At 57.7% G+C, this 16,403-nt stretch overlaps 2 protein-coding genes across 4 annotated transcripts in view; one reads left to right on the top strand and one right to left on the bottom strand.

Annotated features, from left to right (window-relative positions):
• Positions 1-12,226, top strand: part of Sbno2 (strawberry notch homolog 2) — a 57,234-nt gene extending 45,008 nt beyond the window's left edge. For both annotated transcript variants that reach the window (XM_004632668.2, XM_023716944.1), the window contains 21 exons: positions 1,677-1,794; positions 2,227-2,332; positions 2,498-2,651; positions 3,391-3,567; positions 4,149-4,246; positions 4,983-5,065; positions 6,057-6,248; positions 6,447-6,616; positions 6,872-7,003; positions 7,259-7,394; positions 7,477-7,589; positions 7,669-7,740; positions 7,819-7,927; positions 8,842-8,916; positions 8,997-9,140; positions 10,267-10,361; positions 10,447-10,539; positions 10,641-10,772; positions 10,861-10,937; positions 11,041-11,231; positions 11,311-12,226. In XM_004632668.2, the coding sequence (XP_004632725.1) occupies positions 1,677-1,794; positions 2,227-2,332; positions 2,498-2,651; positions 3,391-3,567; positions 4,149-4,246; positions 4,983-5,065; positions 6,057-6,248; positions 6,447-6,616; positions 6,872-7,003; positions 7,259-7,394; positions 7,477-7,589; positions 7,669-7,740; positions 7,819-7,927; positions 8,842-8,916; positions 8,997-9,140; positions 10,267-10,361; positions 10,447-10,539; positions 10,641-10,772; positions 10,861-10,937; positions 11,041-11,231; positions 11,311-11,777 (2,934 nt within the window). In that variant the 3' untranslated portion in view covers positions 11,778-12,226. The remainder of the gene's footprint in view (positions 1-1,676; positions 1,795-2,226; positions 2,333-2,497; positions 2,652-3,390; positions 3,568-4,148; positions 4,247-4,982; positions 5,066-6,056; positions 6,249-6,446; positions 6,617-6,871; positions 7,004-7,258; positions 7,395-7,476; positions 7,590-7,668; positions 7,741-7,818; positions 7,928-8,841; positions 8,917-8,996; positions 9,141-10,266; positions 10,362-10,446; positions 10,540-10,640; positions 10,773-10,860; positions 10,938-11,040; positions 11,232-11,310) is intronic.
• A 1,592-nt stretch (positions 12,227-13,818) lies between these two features.
• On the bottom strand, positions 13,819-16,150 carry Gpx4 (glutathione peroxidase 4). Of its 2 annotated transcripts, none has more exons than XM_023716945.1 (7): positions 15,163-15,372; positions 14,850-14,944; positions 14,623-14,767; positions 14,377-14,528; positions 14,272-14,296; positions 14,117-14,176; positions 13,819-14,042 (listed from the first exon to the last, which is right to left on the bottom strand). In XM_023716945.1, exons 1-7 carry the CDS (start codon positions 15,355-15,357, stop codon positions 14,010-14,012), a joined length of 705 nt encoding a protein of 234 aa, XP_023572713.1. In that variant the 5' UTR covers positions 15,358-15,372; the 3' UTR covers positions 13,819-14,009. The 2 variants fall into 2 exon arrangements, with proteins under 2 accessions (XP_023572713.1, XP_004632724.2); XM_004632667.2 differs by lacking the exon at positions 15,163-15,372 and adding an exon at positions 16,044-16,150 and having other exon boundaries at positions 14,010-14,042.
• Between the last annotated feature and the right edge of the window lie 253 nt (positions 16,151-16,403).

Here is a 16,403-nt window from a genome sequence, read left to right as displayed (position 1 = left end):
TTATACTGATACTCACTATTTTACTTTATTTTAGATACAGGGTCTTGCTATGCAGTTTGGACTCAGTGATCCTCCTGTCTCAGCCTCCCCAGTGCTGGGATTATAGGTGTGTGCAACTACATCAGGTTTTGGGGCTGGCATGGCATGAGGTACCAGGGATCAAACTGAGGTCCTTGAGCTTGCCAGGCAGATGCTTATGCTGCTGAGCTATCTCCTCAGCTCCATATTTTTTATATGAAGACAAGGTCTTAAGTTCTCCATTCTGGGCTACCACTCAAAATGCTCCTACCTTGGCTGCCCAGAGTGCTAGGATTACCATATCCCTCTGCTAACTCTTCCCAGCACTGCCTGTGCAGGGGGGTAGGTCTGCCTGCCATGGTGCCCTTGCCCCTAGTCTCTCCCCCTCTCCTTCCCTGCAGAGTGCAGTCAGCCCTCATGCGGGCACATGTGAGCACAGGTGTCTCCGCAGTATGGGTGGCGTGTACTTGCTCACAGTCCATTCCCGGCCCGTTCTCCTGCACCAGGCTGTCAGCCCAGCTGGGGTTCTGCCCAGTCACTGCATCCTGACTTGACTTGTATGCTGGCCTCGTGTTATAAAAGCCTCACTACCTCCTCCCCCAGCCCCAGAAGTGGGTGACTGGGCCAAGGTGGGTGTTCTTTCTGAGCCCTGGGAAAGGACAGATGACAAGAGGGATGCCAGCATGTGTGTGTTTTCTCAGGAAGGCGCATGCAGCCTTGCAGTGCAGGTTTAACCCCAGGCACATTGGCCCAGGCCTCTAATCCCAGCACCCTAGAGACTGAGGCGGAAGGTTCTGAAGTTGGAGTCCAGGCCTTCTTAGCTGATGCAAAACAAAATATGTGCCAGTCAGGTCCTTGGTGAGACACTGGAGGCTGTTGGTGTGTCCCTAGTCCCCAGATGGCACCTCTGCACAGTAGTCTTACAGAATATACCAGCTTTCCACTCTTGGCAAGCTCCATGCTTGGCAGCCTATTCAAGTTTTTAACTATGTTCGTCTTTTTCCTCCGCCTTTGATACACGCATACTACTCTATAACTTATCCCCATCACCACCACCAAAGTGGCAGTTGAACTCAGGGCCTTGTCACTGAGCTACATTTTCCAACCCTTTTTTTTTTGAGACAGGGTCTAGGTAAGTCAACTAAGTCAGTCCAGGCTCAGTTTTGTGATCCTCCTGCCTCAGCCTCCCAGAATGAGGGGATCACAGGCACTTCTTAAAATGTTAATATTTTCAGTTCTTTTCCTCAGTTTTTTAAAGGAATCGTCATAGGTCTCCATGTAGTTTCAGGAAATGAAATCAAGGTCTCAGGTATGCATTACCCACTACCCAGTGCCAACAGCTTAGTTGTGGTTGGGGTGCAGAGTTCGCCATGGTCCCTGTGCTATAAGGTCCCTGTGTGCTCCGCTGTGTGAGTGTCTACATTTGGCTATTTTGGGGTTTTATATGTGCAGTGCTAGGGATGGAACCTTGACCTCAGGCTGGGTAGGCAGGGCCTCATCACTGAGCCGCACCCCTAGACGCAAGGCTGTTTCTAATGCTGCCTGACAGCACTAAAGCCTGTTGCGCAGTACCTGGGAAGGGGCCACTCCTCAGGTGACAGTCCCCCAGGCGTGGTCTTCAGGTCCTCGCAGAACATTCCTTAACTGGCCTACCCCAGATCGTCTTTGATGAGTGCCACAAAGCCAAGAACGCCAGCTCCACGAAGATGGGCAAGGCGGTGCTGGACCTGCAGAACAAGCTGCCCCTGGCCAGGGTGGTCTACGCCAGTGCTACAGGTGGGGGTTTATAGGGGCCCCAGCTGGTCTCTGAGGACAACAGGTGGCTGGATCATAGGTGTGGCATCCATTAATGATGCCTACCTGGTAGCCTAGATTGTATGTGAAGCATCCTGGGTATAGCCCGGAGCAGGTCATCTTATTAGCTGTGTGCAGTTTTTCTGTCTGCACTGTGCTGCTTCTCAGGACCTGGGCAAATACAGAGTGAATTGTTCAGACCCCATCAGGGTTGTGCCCTCTGCCAGCTGGCTTTGGCCAACCTCAGCTTGTGTTCCCTGGCCTGGCTCCATTGCCCAGAGCTACAGGCCTCCCCATCTAGCCCACCCCTTCATACTCCTGGGGCTGCACCTAAGCTCTCTACACACCGTACAGCCGTTACCTCCTGGCTGGGTCAGGAAGAGCTGACAGCACCTCTCCACCCCTGCTGCCCAGGTGCCTCTGAGCCTCGGAACATGATCTACATGAGCCGCCTGGGCATCTGGGGTGAAGGCACACCCTTCCGGACATTTGAGGAGTTCTTACATGCCATCGAGAAGAGGTGAGCCCTCCCCGCACCCAGTAGTTGGAGTCACTGAAGCAGTCCAGTCTTGTGTGGCTGCAAGCCCTGTGCTGTCTGCGCTCTGTGCACCTGTCTCTCATGCTGGGGCTCCCCTTCCTGGTAGCCAGCAGAACCCAGCACCCTGAAGGCTGTACCTGTTTGCAGGGGTGTGGGCGCCATGGAGATCGTAGCCATGGACATGAAGGTCAGCGGCATGTACATTGCGCGCCAGCTCAGCTTCTCTGGAGTCACCTTCCGCATTGAGGAGATCCCACTGCCCCCAGACTTTGAGCGTGTTTACAACCGGGCCGCCCTGCTGGTGAGCTAGGGCCTTCTCTGTGGGTATCCCCAGGCCTCTGGGTCATCCACAGTCACACCTGCTATCTCCAAGGGTCTCGCCTTTAAGATGCCACAAATACTTAGTTGGAGTACTCTGAATAGAGTCAGGCATGATAGTACACCTGTCATCTCAGTGTGAGAGGCTGAGGCAGGAGAACCTCAAGTTTAATCTACTTAATGACACCTTGTCTTAACACAAAAAATAAAAAGAGCTGAGGGTGTAGTTCAGCTGAGCTGGGGAGATAGCTCAGCAGCATAAGCGCCTGCCTGGCAAGCCCAAGGTTCCAAGTTCAATCCCTGGTACCAAAAAATAAAAAGAAGCCACCTTGTCCTAGCATGGTCTCAGTATTCCAATCTCCACCCCCACTCTCCAGGTGTCTTTAAGTTCCAGGTTCTCATGTGAATGACACAGTGGACATCAGCCTGGACCCTTGCCCTCCTTCCCAGGCCTCATGAGTACTTCACCCCATGTCCTAACCCAGAGCTGGTGGCTATGCTTAGTGTCTCTGTCACTGCAGACCGTGTTTATCCTGGTTCCTACTTTTTGTTCAGTGCCAGGATGGCACCTAGAGTATCACATGTGCCCCAAGCTAACCCAGCCACAAGCCTTGGTTCTTGTTGCTACTGCTGGGCTCTTTAAGAAGCCTCTTCCCGCTCCACAGTCTGGCTGCCTGGGGCCCCTTCACTGGCCCAGGCTCAGCTGTATCTTGTCCTTGCAGTGGGCCGAGGCCCTGGGTGTGTTCCAGCAGGCAGCTGACTGGATTGGCCTGGAGTCTCGCAAGTCCCTGTGGGGCCAGTTCTGGTCAGCCCACCAGCGCTTCTTCAAGTACCTGTGTGTGGCTGCTAAGGTGCACCGGCTGGTGGAGCTGGCCCGAAAGGAGCTGGCCTGCGACAAGGTGAGCGGGACCACACTCCCACCCTCCAGCGAAGGGAAGATTAGTGCATGGTCAGGCTCCAAGGAGAGAATGTTGGGGTGGGAGAGCATGGCAGAGCAGAGCTGCTTGCTTCTGGGTGGCCGCCGTGGGGCATGCCTGTGATCCCCGCATTTGGGAGGCGGAGGCAGGATGGTCATTGGGTGTTCGAGGCCAGGCCAAGCTGCATAGGGAGACCCTGTTTCACCAAACAAAGATGAAAGTAATGAACCAGAAAAAGACCCCATGGTCTCACCTCTGTGACCACTGGGGCACACCCAAGAGCCTGCTTTACCAACCCACTAGGTGCTTCTTAATCCAATGAAGTTGACACATCAGGGTTCACAGTCACAGTGGGGCCTCTGGCCCCCACGTCCATTGCATAGCCTCACATGGGCTGAGTGTGGAGCCAGGGCAGACAAGCCAGCCAGGGTCTTTGTGGGAAGGGACAGAGAGGCCATGGCAGGAGCAGGAAGTGCCCATTAGTGGGGAGAAGATGAGCTTACAGTGTGGAGTGTGGATGGGTAACGGTCACTGAGCCAGCTCCGAGCTACTTGTCTCCACAGTGCGTGGTTATCGGGCTGCAGTCCACAGGCGAGGCGCGGACACGAGAGGTGCTGGACGAGAATGAGGGGCGTCTTGACTGCTTTGTTTCAGCTGCCGAGTGAGTGACCATTTATCAGACAGGTAGAGGGTAGAAAAGAGTTGGAGCAGCCACCCCCTTGCGGTGGAACCCCAAAACCAGGGGAGACCTCAGAGGCCTTAAAGTAGTGACCAGTGCCAGTGGGACCCTTCAGGGGCCTCCAGTCTCAGAAGCAGGCTTCAGGGAGTCCGGCTCCGTGTGGGACAGTACAGCGCCAATAGCCTTCTGTGGCTTTTCAGGACTGGCCATTGTGACCGCCCACAACTCCTTTACTCCCTTGACTCACCCAGCCCCAGGGAGGGTCCTAGTACCCTCCTGGGTTATCTTCAGGGCAGGCCACTCCTATATTCTCTGTCCTTAACCCTGGGCATATCTGGCCGCCCTCATTCTGGGAGTCTGAGCTGGGTGCAAGGCCAGAAGGATATAGAGCTTGGAGGCAGCCCCCAGCCAGGTCCTGTCATGGTCCCCTTTGTTCCAGCCAGGCATGATGGCCCATGTCTGCTACCCCAGGACCCTTAGAGGCTGAGGCAGGAGGAATCCAAATTGGAGCCCAGCCTGAGCAACTTAGTGACTTAGGCAGACCCTGTCTTAAAATACAAAGGGGTAGGGATGGAGCTTAGTGTGAAGGTCTCAGGTTAACCACAAGGTTAAAAGCTATACTTCCTGTGGGTGAGACCCAACCATGAGTCCCCAGGCCCAACCCCACCCTGGAGAGCTGAGGGCAGCTGCAGGGGCACGAGCTGTCTTCTCCTTCCAGAGGCGTCTTCCTGTCGCTAATCCAGAAGCACTTTCCTTCCACCAAAAGGAAGCGGGACAGAGGAGCCAGCAGTAAGAGGAGGCGTAAGTCTCTGCCACCACCTGCCTGCTGCTCCCTCTGCTTTCTCGCAGCACCCCAGGCTGGCCCCTGCACCCTCACTCCCCGCCCCATGAGGATTCAGCTTGACTCTGCCTACTCCATGCCAGCCAGGCAGGGTGCTGCTGCCTAGGTCTCCAGAACTGGCCCAGTGGACACGAGGACATGTGGCTGGTCCTCAGCACAGGCCATGCCTGCAGCCTCCAGCTTACTCCCAGCAGGCAGGCGAGGGGCCTTCACCCCACACAGGCCAGTACTCTCAGATGAAAGTGGGCCCCAAACTCATTGCTGTGTGGACTAGGCTGGGGTCCCTCAGAAAGTGTCCCCAGTCCCAACACAGAAGCCAGACTCACAGGCTGAAGAACTCACTTAGGGCCATGCAGCAGCAGAACCTTCTGCCTTTCCCAGGCCAGGTCTTTAGGGCACAAATATTCTAAGAAAGAAGCCCAAGAAAGTAGCCAAAAGCTGCCAAAGCCACGGCCATTCACAGTGGATGGACGCAGGGCTCTGGGGAAGTCGGGTGCAGCGAACATACCTGTAGTCGCAGCACTCAGAGGTCAAGGCAGGAAAATCACAAATTTAAACTCAGTCCAGGCAGTTTAGTGACTTAGCAAAACATTGTTTTGAGGGGCCGGGTAGATAGCTCAGTGGAATGGGTGCTTGCCTGGCAAGTGCAAGGGCCTGACTTCAATCCCCGGTTCTGCCAAAAAACAAAACAAAAACATTGTTTTGAAATTGAAAAGGGGCTTGAAGTGCAGCTCCAGTATGGCGGGGGTATCTGGGCAGAGCCTGGCAATACCAGTGTGGGGACAGGTGTCCCTAGGAACCCCATCCCAGGTAGGCGGCTGAGCCATTCCCAGCTTGGTATCTGCAGGCTTCTCTGTCCCTTCAGAGCTTCTGCCTCTGCTCCCCATTCTTCTTGTTGGCCACTGGCTGCTGTCCTGGCCCTGGTGACCCTGTCTACTTTTGTTTTTGCAGGGCGGCCTCGAGGCCGAGGGACCAAGGCACCCAGGCTCGCACTTGAGGGGACAGGTGTGATCCGCATCAGTGATGACAGTAGCACTGAATCAGACGCTGGCCTGGACAGCGACTTCAATTCCTCCCCTGAGTCCCTGGTGGACGACGATGTGGTCATCGTGGAGGCTGCTGGGCATCCTGTGGACGACCGGGGTGCGGGCCCAACCGGGGTCGGGTGGCACTGGCCCTGTTTTCCTTCTCAGTCACGCCCACTTTACAGCTGGGGAATGTGAGGCGAGGAGAGGCAAGGTCAGGGTCAGGTTCAGAACTTGAGTCCCCATGGCCTCAGGGAAAGTACCACAGGAATGCAGTTCCCACAGTAGACCTGACCTTTTACCTGCCACCCCGCAGGTCCCCTGTGCTCTCTACAGAGGGACCTGCATGGCCCTGCTGTCCTAGAGCGTGTGGAGCGGCTAAAGCAGGACTTACTGGCCAAGGTGCGGGCACTGGGCCGCGAACTGCCTATAAACACCCTGGACCAGCTCATTGACCAACTCGGGGGCCCTGAGCATGTGGCTGAGGTAAGCACAGGTCACCTGCTAGTTCTGGCAGCCCCTGCTGGTCACTCTTCAGCGTCAGGAGCTTATAACATGTGGAAACAAGGTTACCTTGGGAGGCTTTCCTGTCCAGACTTCCAGCCTGGCCTCCCCAAGCAAGGTCTCACCCATACAAGGTCCCCAGGGGCAGGACTCAGACCCTGACCTCTTGTCCAGCCCCTCTCCCATGTGGCTCAGCCTTCAGACAGCCACACCACTAACAGCTGACTTCGGCCACAGATGACAGGCAGAAAAGGCCGCGTTGTGTCCAGGCCTGATGGGACGGTGACCTTCGAGTCGCGGGCTGAGCAGGGCCTGTCCATCGACCACGTGAACCTTAGGGAAAAGCAGCGGTTCATGAGCGGCGAAAAGGTGGGGCTCGGCATGTGTCTCAGGGGCTCTGGAGCTCTGGGAGGCCTCAGCACTCTCTGCAAGTGTCTGTGACACAGATGCATGTGCATATGTGCAGAAGGTGACACCCAGGGCTGCCCTGGCTTCTTCTGGTGTCTTTTGTACATGTCATATTGGCTGGGGACCCAGCACCAGGCGGGCCAGGATGGGGAGCAGCCTGGCTGTGCAGGGTCCTGACCCCCCCGCCACTGGCCACAACTGTCCACCCACCTGCAGCTCGTGGCCATCATCTCCGAGGCTTCTAGCTCAGGCGTCTCCCTACAAGCTGACCGCCGTGTGCAGAACCAACGCCGCCGTGTACACATGACACTTGAGCTGCCCTGGAGCGCTGACCGTGCCATCCAGCAGTTTGGTAAGCACCACCCCTGCCCCACCATCCCGCTTGCCCAGCACCCTAACTCTAGGATGCCCCTGAGCCCCCCTACTCCCCCCAGGACGTACACACCGCTCCAACCAGGTATCTGCACCTGAGTACATCTTCCTTATCTCTGAGCTGGCTGGAGAGCGGCGCTTTGCCTCCATTGTTGCCAAGCGGCTGGAGAGCCTGGTGAGCTGGGAGCTAGGAGGGTCCCCCAATGTGGGGTAGGGGCTGGGCGTCACACTAACAGCTTCCCCACCCCTTCCAGGGTGCCCTGACACATGGGGACCGTCGCGCCACTGAGTCCCGGGACCTCAGCAAATACAACTTTGAGAACAAGGTGCCTGGGGGGCGGTCAGAGCAGGGGGCATAAGGCTCCCACCTGGAAGGCCCCCCACTCACTCTCCCTACCCCCCAGTATGGCACCAGGGCCCTCAGCTGTGTCCTCAACACCATCCTGAGCCAGATGGAAAACAAGGTGCCGTTGCCCCGGGGCTACCCTGGAGGGGATGCTGCTTTCTTCCGGGGTGAGCTGGGGGACACACTGGGGTCGGTTTGGGGTATCACATAGCAGAACACCAGATTAGAGTTTGGGGCACCTGAGTTTGTAGACTGGGGTCCTGTTGGAAGATTCTTCCATACTGCTTAGGCAGAGCGCAGTGGCCGGGGTTCAATTCCCGGCCTCCTGTCCTGGCCCCGCCCGTGGGGCACACTGAGATCATGATTGAGAGTGGGCATGTGGCCTGTGGTGGCCGTGCCTGTAATCCCAGCGCTTGGGAGGCTGAAAACAGGAGAATCACTATGACTCTGATCTACGTAGTGAGACCCTGTAGACCCTGCCATAAATATAGAAAAGGGAAAAAAAGAGATTCCTCCATTGCAGGGTGTGGTAGTATATATTTAATCCCAGCATTCTGGGAGGCTGAGGCAGGAACATGGAGAAATTCAATCCCAGTCTGGGCAAGTAAGTGATTTTAGGGGGACCCAGTTTCACAGTGAAAAACAAGAGCCCTGGAGGTATGGCTCCAAGTGAAGGCCCTGGGATTGAATGGAAAGGGAACTGAGTGTGGTGGCCTGGCTTATTTTGTTTTGTTTTGTTTTGTTTTGTTTTGTTTTTCTTTTGAGTACTGGGGATTGAACTCAGGACCTTGTGCTTGCCAAGCAGGCACTTAAGCTTGCTGAGCTATGTCTCTGGTCCTGGGGTCTGGACTTGCTCCCAAGAATTCTAGTCTCCTGCAAGTCAGAATAAAGGGCCTTGCCCTCACTCCAGAAGCCCTAGCCCCAGGGCCCAGCATCAGGATCCCCCCCCTCCCCAAGGGTGTCCCTGGTGCCAAATAGAGCCAGGAAAGATGGCAGGGCAGACAGGGAAGGACTGAAGGGCTTCTGGTGGGCCAGGTGGCCCTGGGGTTTCTGGGGCTCAGGAATGGCTCCTCCTCCACAGACATGAAGCTGGGCCTGCTATCAGTCGGCATCGGTGGGCGGGAGTCACGGTCTGGTGGGCTGGATGTGGAGAAGGGTGAGTCTGCAAACCCAGGCATGGAGGGAGGGCAGTGGCTGCCTGCCCGACCCTGAGACATGGTTCCTGCCACCCCCCAGACTGCTCCATCACCAAGTTCTTGAACCGCATCCTGGGGCTGGAGGTCCACAAGCAGAATGCACTGTTCCAGTACTTCTCTGACACCTTTGACCACCTCATTGAGATGGACAAGAAGGAGGGCAGATACGACATGGGCATCCTCGGTGAGCCGCGGGCACATGTTGGATGGGCTCGAGGTTTATCCCAGGCTACCCAGTGACCCAAGCACACAACCTTGGCTTTAGTGAAATCTTCCTCATATAAAGGCCTATAAACCTTCTCTGGCATTACTGCATAGACTGCTGTTGACCATGAGTACAAATGGAGGAATATCAGTAAAACTTCCATCGCAAGCTGGGCATGTTGGCACATACCCAAAATCTCAGCATTTGGGATCGTGATTTTTATTGCCCTGCCTCTAAGCAGCTTTGTGATTTACCAGATCCTGTTCCAAAATAAAAATTAAAAAAGGTCCAGGGATGTAGCTCAGTGGAAATGCCCTGAGTTCAATCCCCAGTATGGCAAAAAACAAAAAACCTAAACAAACCAAGCAGACTCACTTACACCTGTCATCCCAGATACTTAGGAGGCTAAGGCTAGAGGAGCTTTAATTCAAGACCAGTTTGGGTGACCTAGTGGGACCTTGTTTCAAAATAAAAAATGAGTAAACTATAAGGCTGGGGTGTAGCTCAGTGTTGGGAGGTTGCCTAGTGCGTGGGGTCTGGCGTTTCATCCCTAGCATGGCAAAAGGACACACGACTGTGGTGTGCTCACTCGGCTGCTCCCACAGTCCCCTTGAGCAGCTGTTCAGATCAGGGCACTGACCCTGAGCTACTCAGGACCTGCCTGGAGTCCCACGTCACACAAATAGACCCCACTGGGAGGACATTTGACTTCTGCATACTGCCCCCACTGAGACATACCCAAAGCTGGGGGTCAGTAGACCCCAAAGTGCAGGGCAGGGGCCAGGGTCCTGCTTGGTGGTAGGCTGACTTGGCTTCACTCCCCAGCACCACAAGGAAAGTAGCATAGGCATCCATGGTGGCAGGGCCTGGAACCCTGCTACTCTAGGAGGATTGTAGGATCAAGCCAGGTGTGGCCAACTTAGCAAGACGCTGACTCAACGATAAACACAAAGTGTGGGTGCAAAGGGTTTTACCCCATTATCAGCCAAAAAGAAAAAGGATAGTGGGACCAGCCAGGCCTCAGATGCTGGCCCCCAGGCGAGGGGCTGAGGATCTCAGCCCACATGGGAATCACCCCGGCCCTTACCGCCCACCTTCCCCACAGACCTAGCTCCTGGAATTGACGAGATCTATGAGGAGAACCAGCAGGTGTTCCTGGCCCCCGGGCACCCACAGGATGGACAGGTGGTCTTCTACACGGTGAGCAGCCACTGCCCAGCCCTGTGACCTGCCTGCTCACCCACCCACCTGCCCACCTGCACCCTAACACCCTGTGTCCTGGCAGATCACCGTGGACCGTGGGCTGAAGTGGGAAGAAGCCTTCACCAAGTCACTGGGGCTCACAGGCCTCTATGATGGCTTCTACCTCTCCTACAAGGTGTGTGTGCAATTCTCCAGCTCTGGCACTCCAGGGGTTGGACAGGGTGGCTGTTTTCTGCCCTGTACCCTGGGGGGCCAGTCTCACACTCCCCTCCACAGGTGCGAGGCAACAAGCTGAGCTGTCTCCTGGCCGAGCAGGGCAGCGGCAAGCACTTCACTGTGTACAAGCCAAACATCGGGCGCCAGAGTCAGCCAGAGACCCTGGACAGCCTGTGCCGCAGGTTCCAGAAGGTAGGTAGGGCCCCTTGAACAGTGTGGTGAGTCAGGTGGGTCTCAGGGCTGGGAGCTGGGGATGGGGCTCACCTCAGGTCGTCCCCAGGTCACCGCTGAGGAAGCACAGGAGCACTGGGAGAGCAGCTATGCCTACTCACTGACACACTGCAGCCACATGGCTTGGTGAGCGTGGGAGAAGGGAGGGAGGGAGAAAGGTGATGTGGGCAGGCCCCCGTGAGGCAGCAGTGGCAAGAGCTGGATCCAGAGTCGTGCACTCGGCCCACAGGAACCAGCACTGCCGGGTGACCCAGGAAGGCAAGGACTGCGTGCAGGGCCTGCGGCTGCGGCACCACTACGTGCTGTGTGGCGCGCTGCTGCGCGTGTGGGGCCGAGTGGCTGCGGTCATGGCGGACGTCAGCAGCAGCAGCTACCTGCAGATCGTGCGCCTCAAGACCAAGGACAGGAAGAAGCAAGTGGGTGAGTGGGCGGCGTTGGGGCAGCATGAGCACGTGGCGGGCCGGAGGGTTCCGACCGTGACCGCCGCACCCACCCGCAGGAATCAAAATCCCTGAGGGCTGCGTGCGCCGCGTGCTGCAGGAGCTGCGGCAGATGGATGCCGAGGTGCAGCGCCGCAACCGCCCCGTCCCACCGCCCACCCCGCGGCTCCCACTCTCGCTGTCCTGTGGCCCTGGTGAGGTGCTGGACCTAACCTATAGCCCCCCAGCTGAGGCCTTCCCGCCGCCGTTGCCACCGCACTTCGCCTTTCCTCCGCCCCCGCCCGACCCGGGTCTGCTGCTGCTGGGCGCGCGTAATGCCGCACCTGACCCAGCGGCCTTGGCCCACCAGGGCTGTGACATCAACTTCAAGGAAGTGCTGGAGGACATGCTGCGCTCCCTGCACACGGCGCCCGCTGAGCCCCCGGGCCCACTGATGGGCGCCGGTGCGGGTGCTGTAGCAGCGGGCAGCGGGGGCCCAGAGCGGCAGAGCGTGATCCACTTCAGCCCTCCCTTCCCCAACTCCTAGGCTAGGCGTGAGGCAGCTTGCATCACGGTGACCAGGAGCTCTTTTCTGGGATGGCAGGGGGCGCACAGGCCCTTCAGTGCCTTTCCCTGCAGACCCCGCGGCTGGCCCGTACTCAGGAGCTGGGCTGCGAGCTGGTGCGGGGTGCACCCTCTGGGCCGGGCTGGGCAGGGCAGGGCACATGCCCCCTGCCTGTGTACCCAGGCTGCCCGGGAGCCCAGGAGGCGGGCGTCATCGGAGCTGCTCACTCAGGAAATCCCGGTGCTCAGGCCCCACCTCAGGGGGGCTCCGCGGGGAGCAGACCCCGTTAATATATGCAATCCCTTTCCCCTGTGCCCTAAATTATTGCCCGCCCACCTCTCCCTCCTCAAACCTGCGGCGGGTGGCCCGATTTCTATGTGTATTTATAATGAATCCCAATGTATATATGTAAAGAAATCTTTTTAAATATATGTCCCTTTTGCCTACTTCCTGAGTCTGCTCCTTCAGCCTGTAGTCACATGGGGACCTGGGGTGTTAGGGTCGCGGGGGAGGTATCCTGCTAGCTGTTGAGGCAGCACCTGTGGATTGCTTACAAATACACCCCCTCTCCCCGCCTTATGCAGATACACCAGAGGGCTGGGTGCATCCTGCAGACCCCAACAGAGTGCTTTTTTTTTTTTTGTGGTCCCTGTTGTGCACAGGACCCAGGTGGAAATAGTCTCACTCTTGCTGAGACAAAATACCCAGCACCCAAAGGTAAGGGAGAAAAAGTTTATTGTAGCTCAGTTTGGAGGAATTTCAATTCTTAGTTGCCTGGGTCCAAGGAAGGATGGCACGGCAGAGGGCATCACAGAGCAGGCAAGCAAAAAGCAGCAAGCAGCAGGTGAGGCTGGCAGCTTTTTTTTTGTTTGTTTGTTTTTAAAAAAAAATTTATTTATTTGTGTGTGTGTGGCCAGCTCAGCCCACCAGGGGGCATGGCTGGCTGGCATGTGGGGCTGGGGGATTGAACCTTGGTCCCTGTGCTTTGCTAAGCTTGTTCTAAGTAGGTGCTTTAGACCACTGAGCCATCTCACCAGCCCCTGGCAGCTTTATCTACTCAAGCTGCATGCATGACCTTGGGGTGGGTAGAGCTTATGCCCAGGGTGGGCCTTCCCGTTACCCACTGCCAGAGCTATGCCAAATCTATAGAGGCATTTAGTAATCACACACCCTTGATCCCAGGGTCACACACTCTAGATCCAGCTGCTTTTGCAAAGCCCCACCTACAGTGAAATGGGGGAGGAGGGCACACCTAGACACAAACCATAATAGGAACCTGGGTACCTGACCTGCTGCCTGACATCTCGCCACTTCACCCTTAAGTTCCAGGGCACAGAGATCACAGTTGTCTAGGAGAGGGGATGACAAGCAACTCCATGAATCAACTGAATCGGTTCCTGGGGACTAAGGACCCCCATGCTGTTAACCCCTCCCCTGACACAGGGGTCCCTACCCAGCTTCTGCTCTCCCTGGGGATACTGCAATGGTGGCGAGCAGCTGGGCTTGACTGCAGACCCTTCTGGCCATGGTTCACACCTTGTCCTCAGGAGACAATCCAGCCAGGTGTGGTGGTGCATGCCTGTAATCCCAGTGTTCCGGAGGCTGAGGCAGAAAGATTGCTGCAAATTTGCTCAGCCTGGTCTACCTAGTTATTTCAAAGCCAACCCGGACTACCAGTTGTAGTGAGACTGTCTCAAAACAAAAAAAACCCAAGCTGGATAGTCATCTAGACACCAATTGACGGAGCACCACACTAGGCCAGACCTTGGACCCCCCTATACCTCTTGTCACTGGCTTCTGAGAACTGGGAAGGATGGAGCCCCCAGCGCCCCTGGAGCTGCTCCCCAGGCCTGAGCTAGCGGGCAATCAGCTGCTTACAGCATTATCTCCTCTGCTGGCACCCTGCCTGCCCAAGGCTGTAGGATCAGGACAGTCCCGTGTCCAGCTGACCCAGATCTTCCAAGCATGGGGGCCCTCCATCCTCAGGGAGTCCTCTCCCATGCCAAAGAGGAGGACACAGCTGCCTGCTTCTATGTTTTATTCCCACAAGGCAGTAAGAGTGGGCGCTGAGCCCAGGCTGTGGCCGGTCCTTCCTCCAGCGGTGCACGCGTCCTCAGGTCTGCCCCACCAGCATGCTGGTTTGCAGGCAGGCCGTCATGGTGCTGGGTAGAAGGTTCGGGGTAGGCGGGGGCTCAGCGGGGCGCAATTGTGGGGCTACAGGTAGCAGGTCAGGTCCTTTTCTATCACCTACAGGGAGAGGAGTGGAGTATTAGGGGGCATCCTCTCCCCATAGGCCCCAACCTCTCCAGGAAGGCACCTACCAGGGGCTCCTCCATGGGGCCGTACCGCTTCACCACACAGCCGTTCTTGTCGATGAGAAACTGTAAAAGGGGGGGATGCATTAGGGAAGGGCGAGAGGTTCCCCAGGATATGAAAAGGCCCCACCTACCCACTTCTCCTGCCTGAAAGTCCTTACCTTGGTGAAGTTCCATTTGATGGCACTGTAACACAAACAAGAGTCTAAGCAAGGTGCAGCCACCAGTCCCACGCACCAGACCACCCACCACCCTAGGCAACTCACTTTCCCAGCATCCCCTTCCCCTTGGGCTGAACTTTCATCCACTTCCACAGCGGGTGTGCGTCATCCCCATTCACACAGATCTTGCTGAACATATCAAACTTGACATTGTAGCCAGCGGCAAACTGCTTGATCTCCTCATTAGTCCCCGGCTCCTGGGAGGCAGCAGCGAAGACAAAAGGGAATAGTCAGAAGGGGACAGCCCAGGCCCTGTACCCTCTGTGACCCCTCCCTGGCCTGAGCACGCACCTGCTTCCCGAACTGGTTGCATGGGAAGGCCAAGATGCGCAGACCACACTCAGCATATCGTGCGTGCAGGTCGACAAGCTGAGTGTAGTTTACTTCGGTCTTGCCTCATTGTGAGGCCACATTGGTGACAATGCACACGAAGCCCCTAGGAGGAGTGGGGGATGGCAGTCAGTTGAGGCGAGCTTCAGCCTCCGTGGCCCTGGCACTCCCCATGGGCAGGCACTCACTTGTATTTGTCCAGGCTGACCATGTGCCCGTCAATGACCTTGGCGGAGAACTCATGCATCGAGCGCGCACAGCGCCAGTCGTCCCGGGAGGCACACTGCGAAATAAAGGGCGCTGAGCAGCACTGTCTGCGATGCGGTGACTTGCGACTCACAAGGTGCTGGAAGGCTGGCAGGCCCCAGGGACAGGGCACAAGGGAAACGGGTTTCCTCCCCAAGTGCGCGGACCCCACACTGAAGACTCTTAACGTTAGAGAAGAGTTGGGGATCCCAAAGGACTCCAGGATCGAGAGAGGGGCTGGGACGCCGCGCGCACCGGGTTCCGCAGCTCGCAACAGCAGCTCTCTCGGATCTTCCGGGCTGCCCGCCGCGGGCTACAGGGACGCTGGCGAGCTCTCCTGCGCCGGCGCACGCAGGGTTGGCGTCGCCTTGGGCGCCGGCGCCGCCGGCCTCCCCCGCCCCGGCCCCGCAGCCCCGGGGAATTAGGGCAGCGCGCGGCCGCACGGCCCATGCCCACCGTCTGGCCCGCTAGCGCCGGGACGGGATAAAGGGCTGTAGCCCGGGCAGGCCTCCACTGTGACGCAAGCGCGGGAGGGGAGCATTGGGCGACGGCGCGTGACCCGCCTTCTAGCCTCAGAGAATGTCGAGGGCACCGCAGAGCCCGTTACCCTGGACACGGTCCCCAGCCGGGTCACCACGACCCACTACATGGCCTCCAGCCCCAACCTCGGCCCGCAGACCCAAACTACATCCCAGCACCTTCTGTTATATTTTTATTTTGAGACACGCTGCTCTCGCTGAGTTGGCCGAACTGGCTCGATCCTCCGGCCTCAGCTACTCAAAGCGCCAGGCTTCGGCCCCCAGCGTCCGGAACAATGTCTTTTCCCTCCGTCCTCGCCCCCCACCCCCCGCCCCCCACCGCCCAGTATCCCGCCCGCCATTCTGGACTAGCACCCTGGTATTCGGTACTCCAAACCGGACACTGTCACCTGACCCTGGCCCGACCGCGGCGGAAGTAACTTCCAGGCAGTCACCGCGTTCGCGTGGCCAGGTCGGGCCAGGAGGGGTGAGGAGGAGTGGGGGTGCCGACCCTTCCAACGGCCCTGGCAGGTGAACGAGAGACGGGTAGCAGCGACAGAGGGCGGCGGGCGGCGGGGCGGCGGGGCGGCGGGGCGGAGGGCGGCGGGCAGTGCTCACCATGGTACCAGCCAGACCAGGCGCAGTCAAAGCTCCGCACACAAGTACAGGCTTCAGGAGGCGGCTCAGGCGTCCCAGAAACATAGCGGCGACTATAGCCAGCGGCTCCTCCCCTCACTCGGTCGGCCAATGGACACGAGCTGTTCTGCCTTGCCAGCCCGCCCTCGGCAACGCCCACCAACGTTCCCATTGGTCAACCTCGCCGTCATGCGGATACGCGACGGTGCTAGCCAATGGGAGGCGGGAGTGAGGGGACGGGGGCGGGGCGCGGCCAGCAGTTTTGTTGGGGTCCGTGCTGCGCGTGCTCACTTCTTGGGCGGGGGCGGTGGGGTGGAGCAGTGAGCTCCAGCGGTCACTGCG

Source organism: Octodon degus, unplaced genomic scaffold (genome assembly GCF_000260255.1).
Source record: "Octodon degus isolate 3935 unplaced genomic scaffold, OctDeg1.0 scaffold00050, whole genome shotgun sequence".
Taxonomy (NCBI): domain Eukaryota; kingdom Metazoa; phylum Chordata; class Mammalia; order Rodentia; family Octodontidae; genus Octodon; species Octodon degus.
This window is presented reverse-complemented; position numbering and strand designations above follow the sequence as displayed.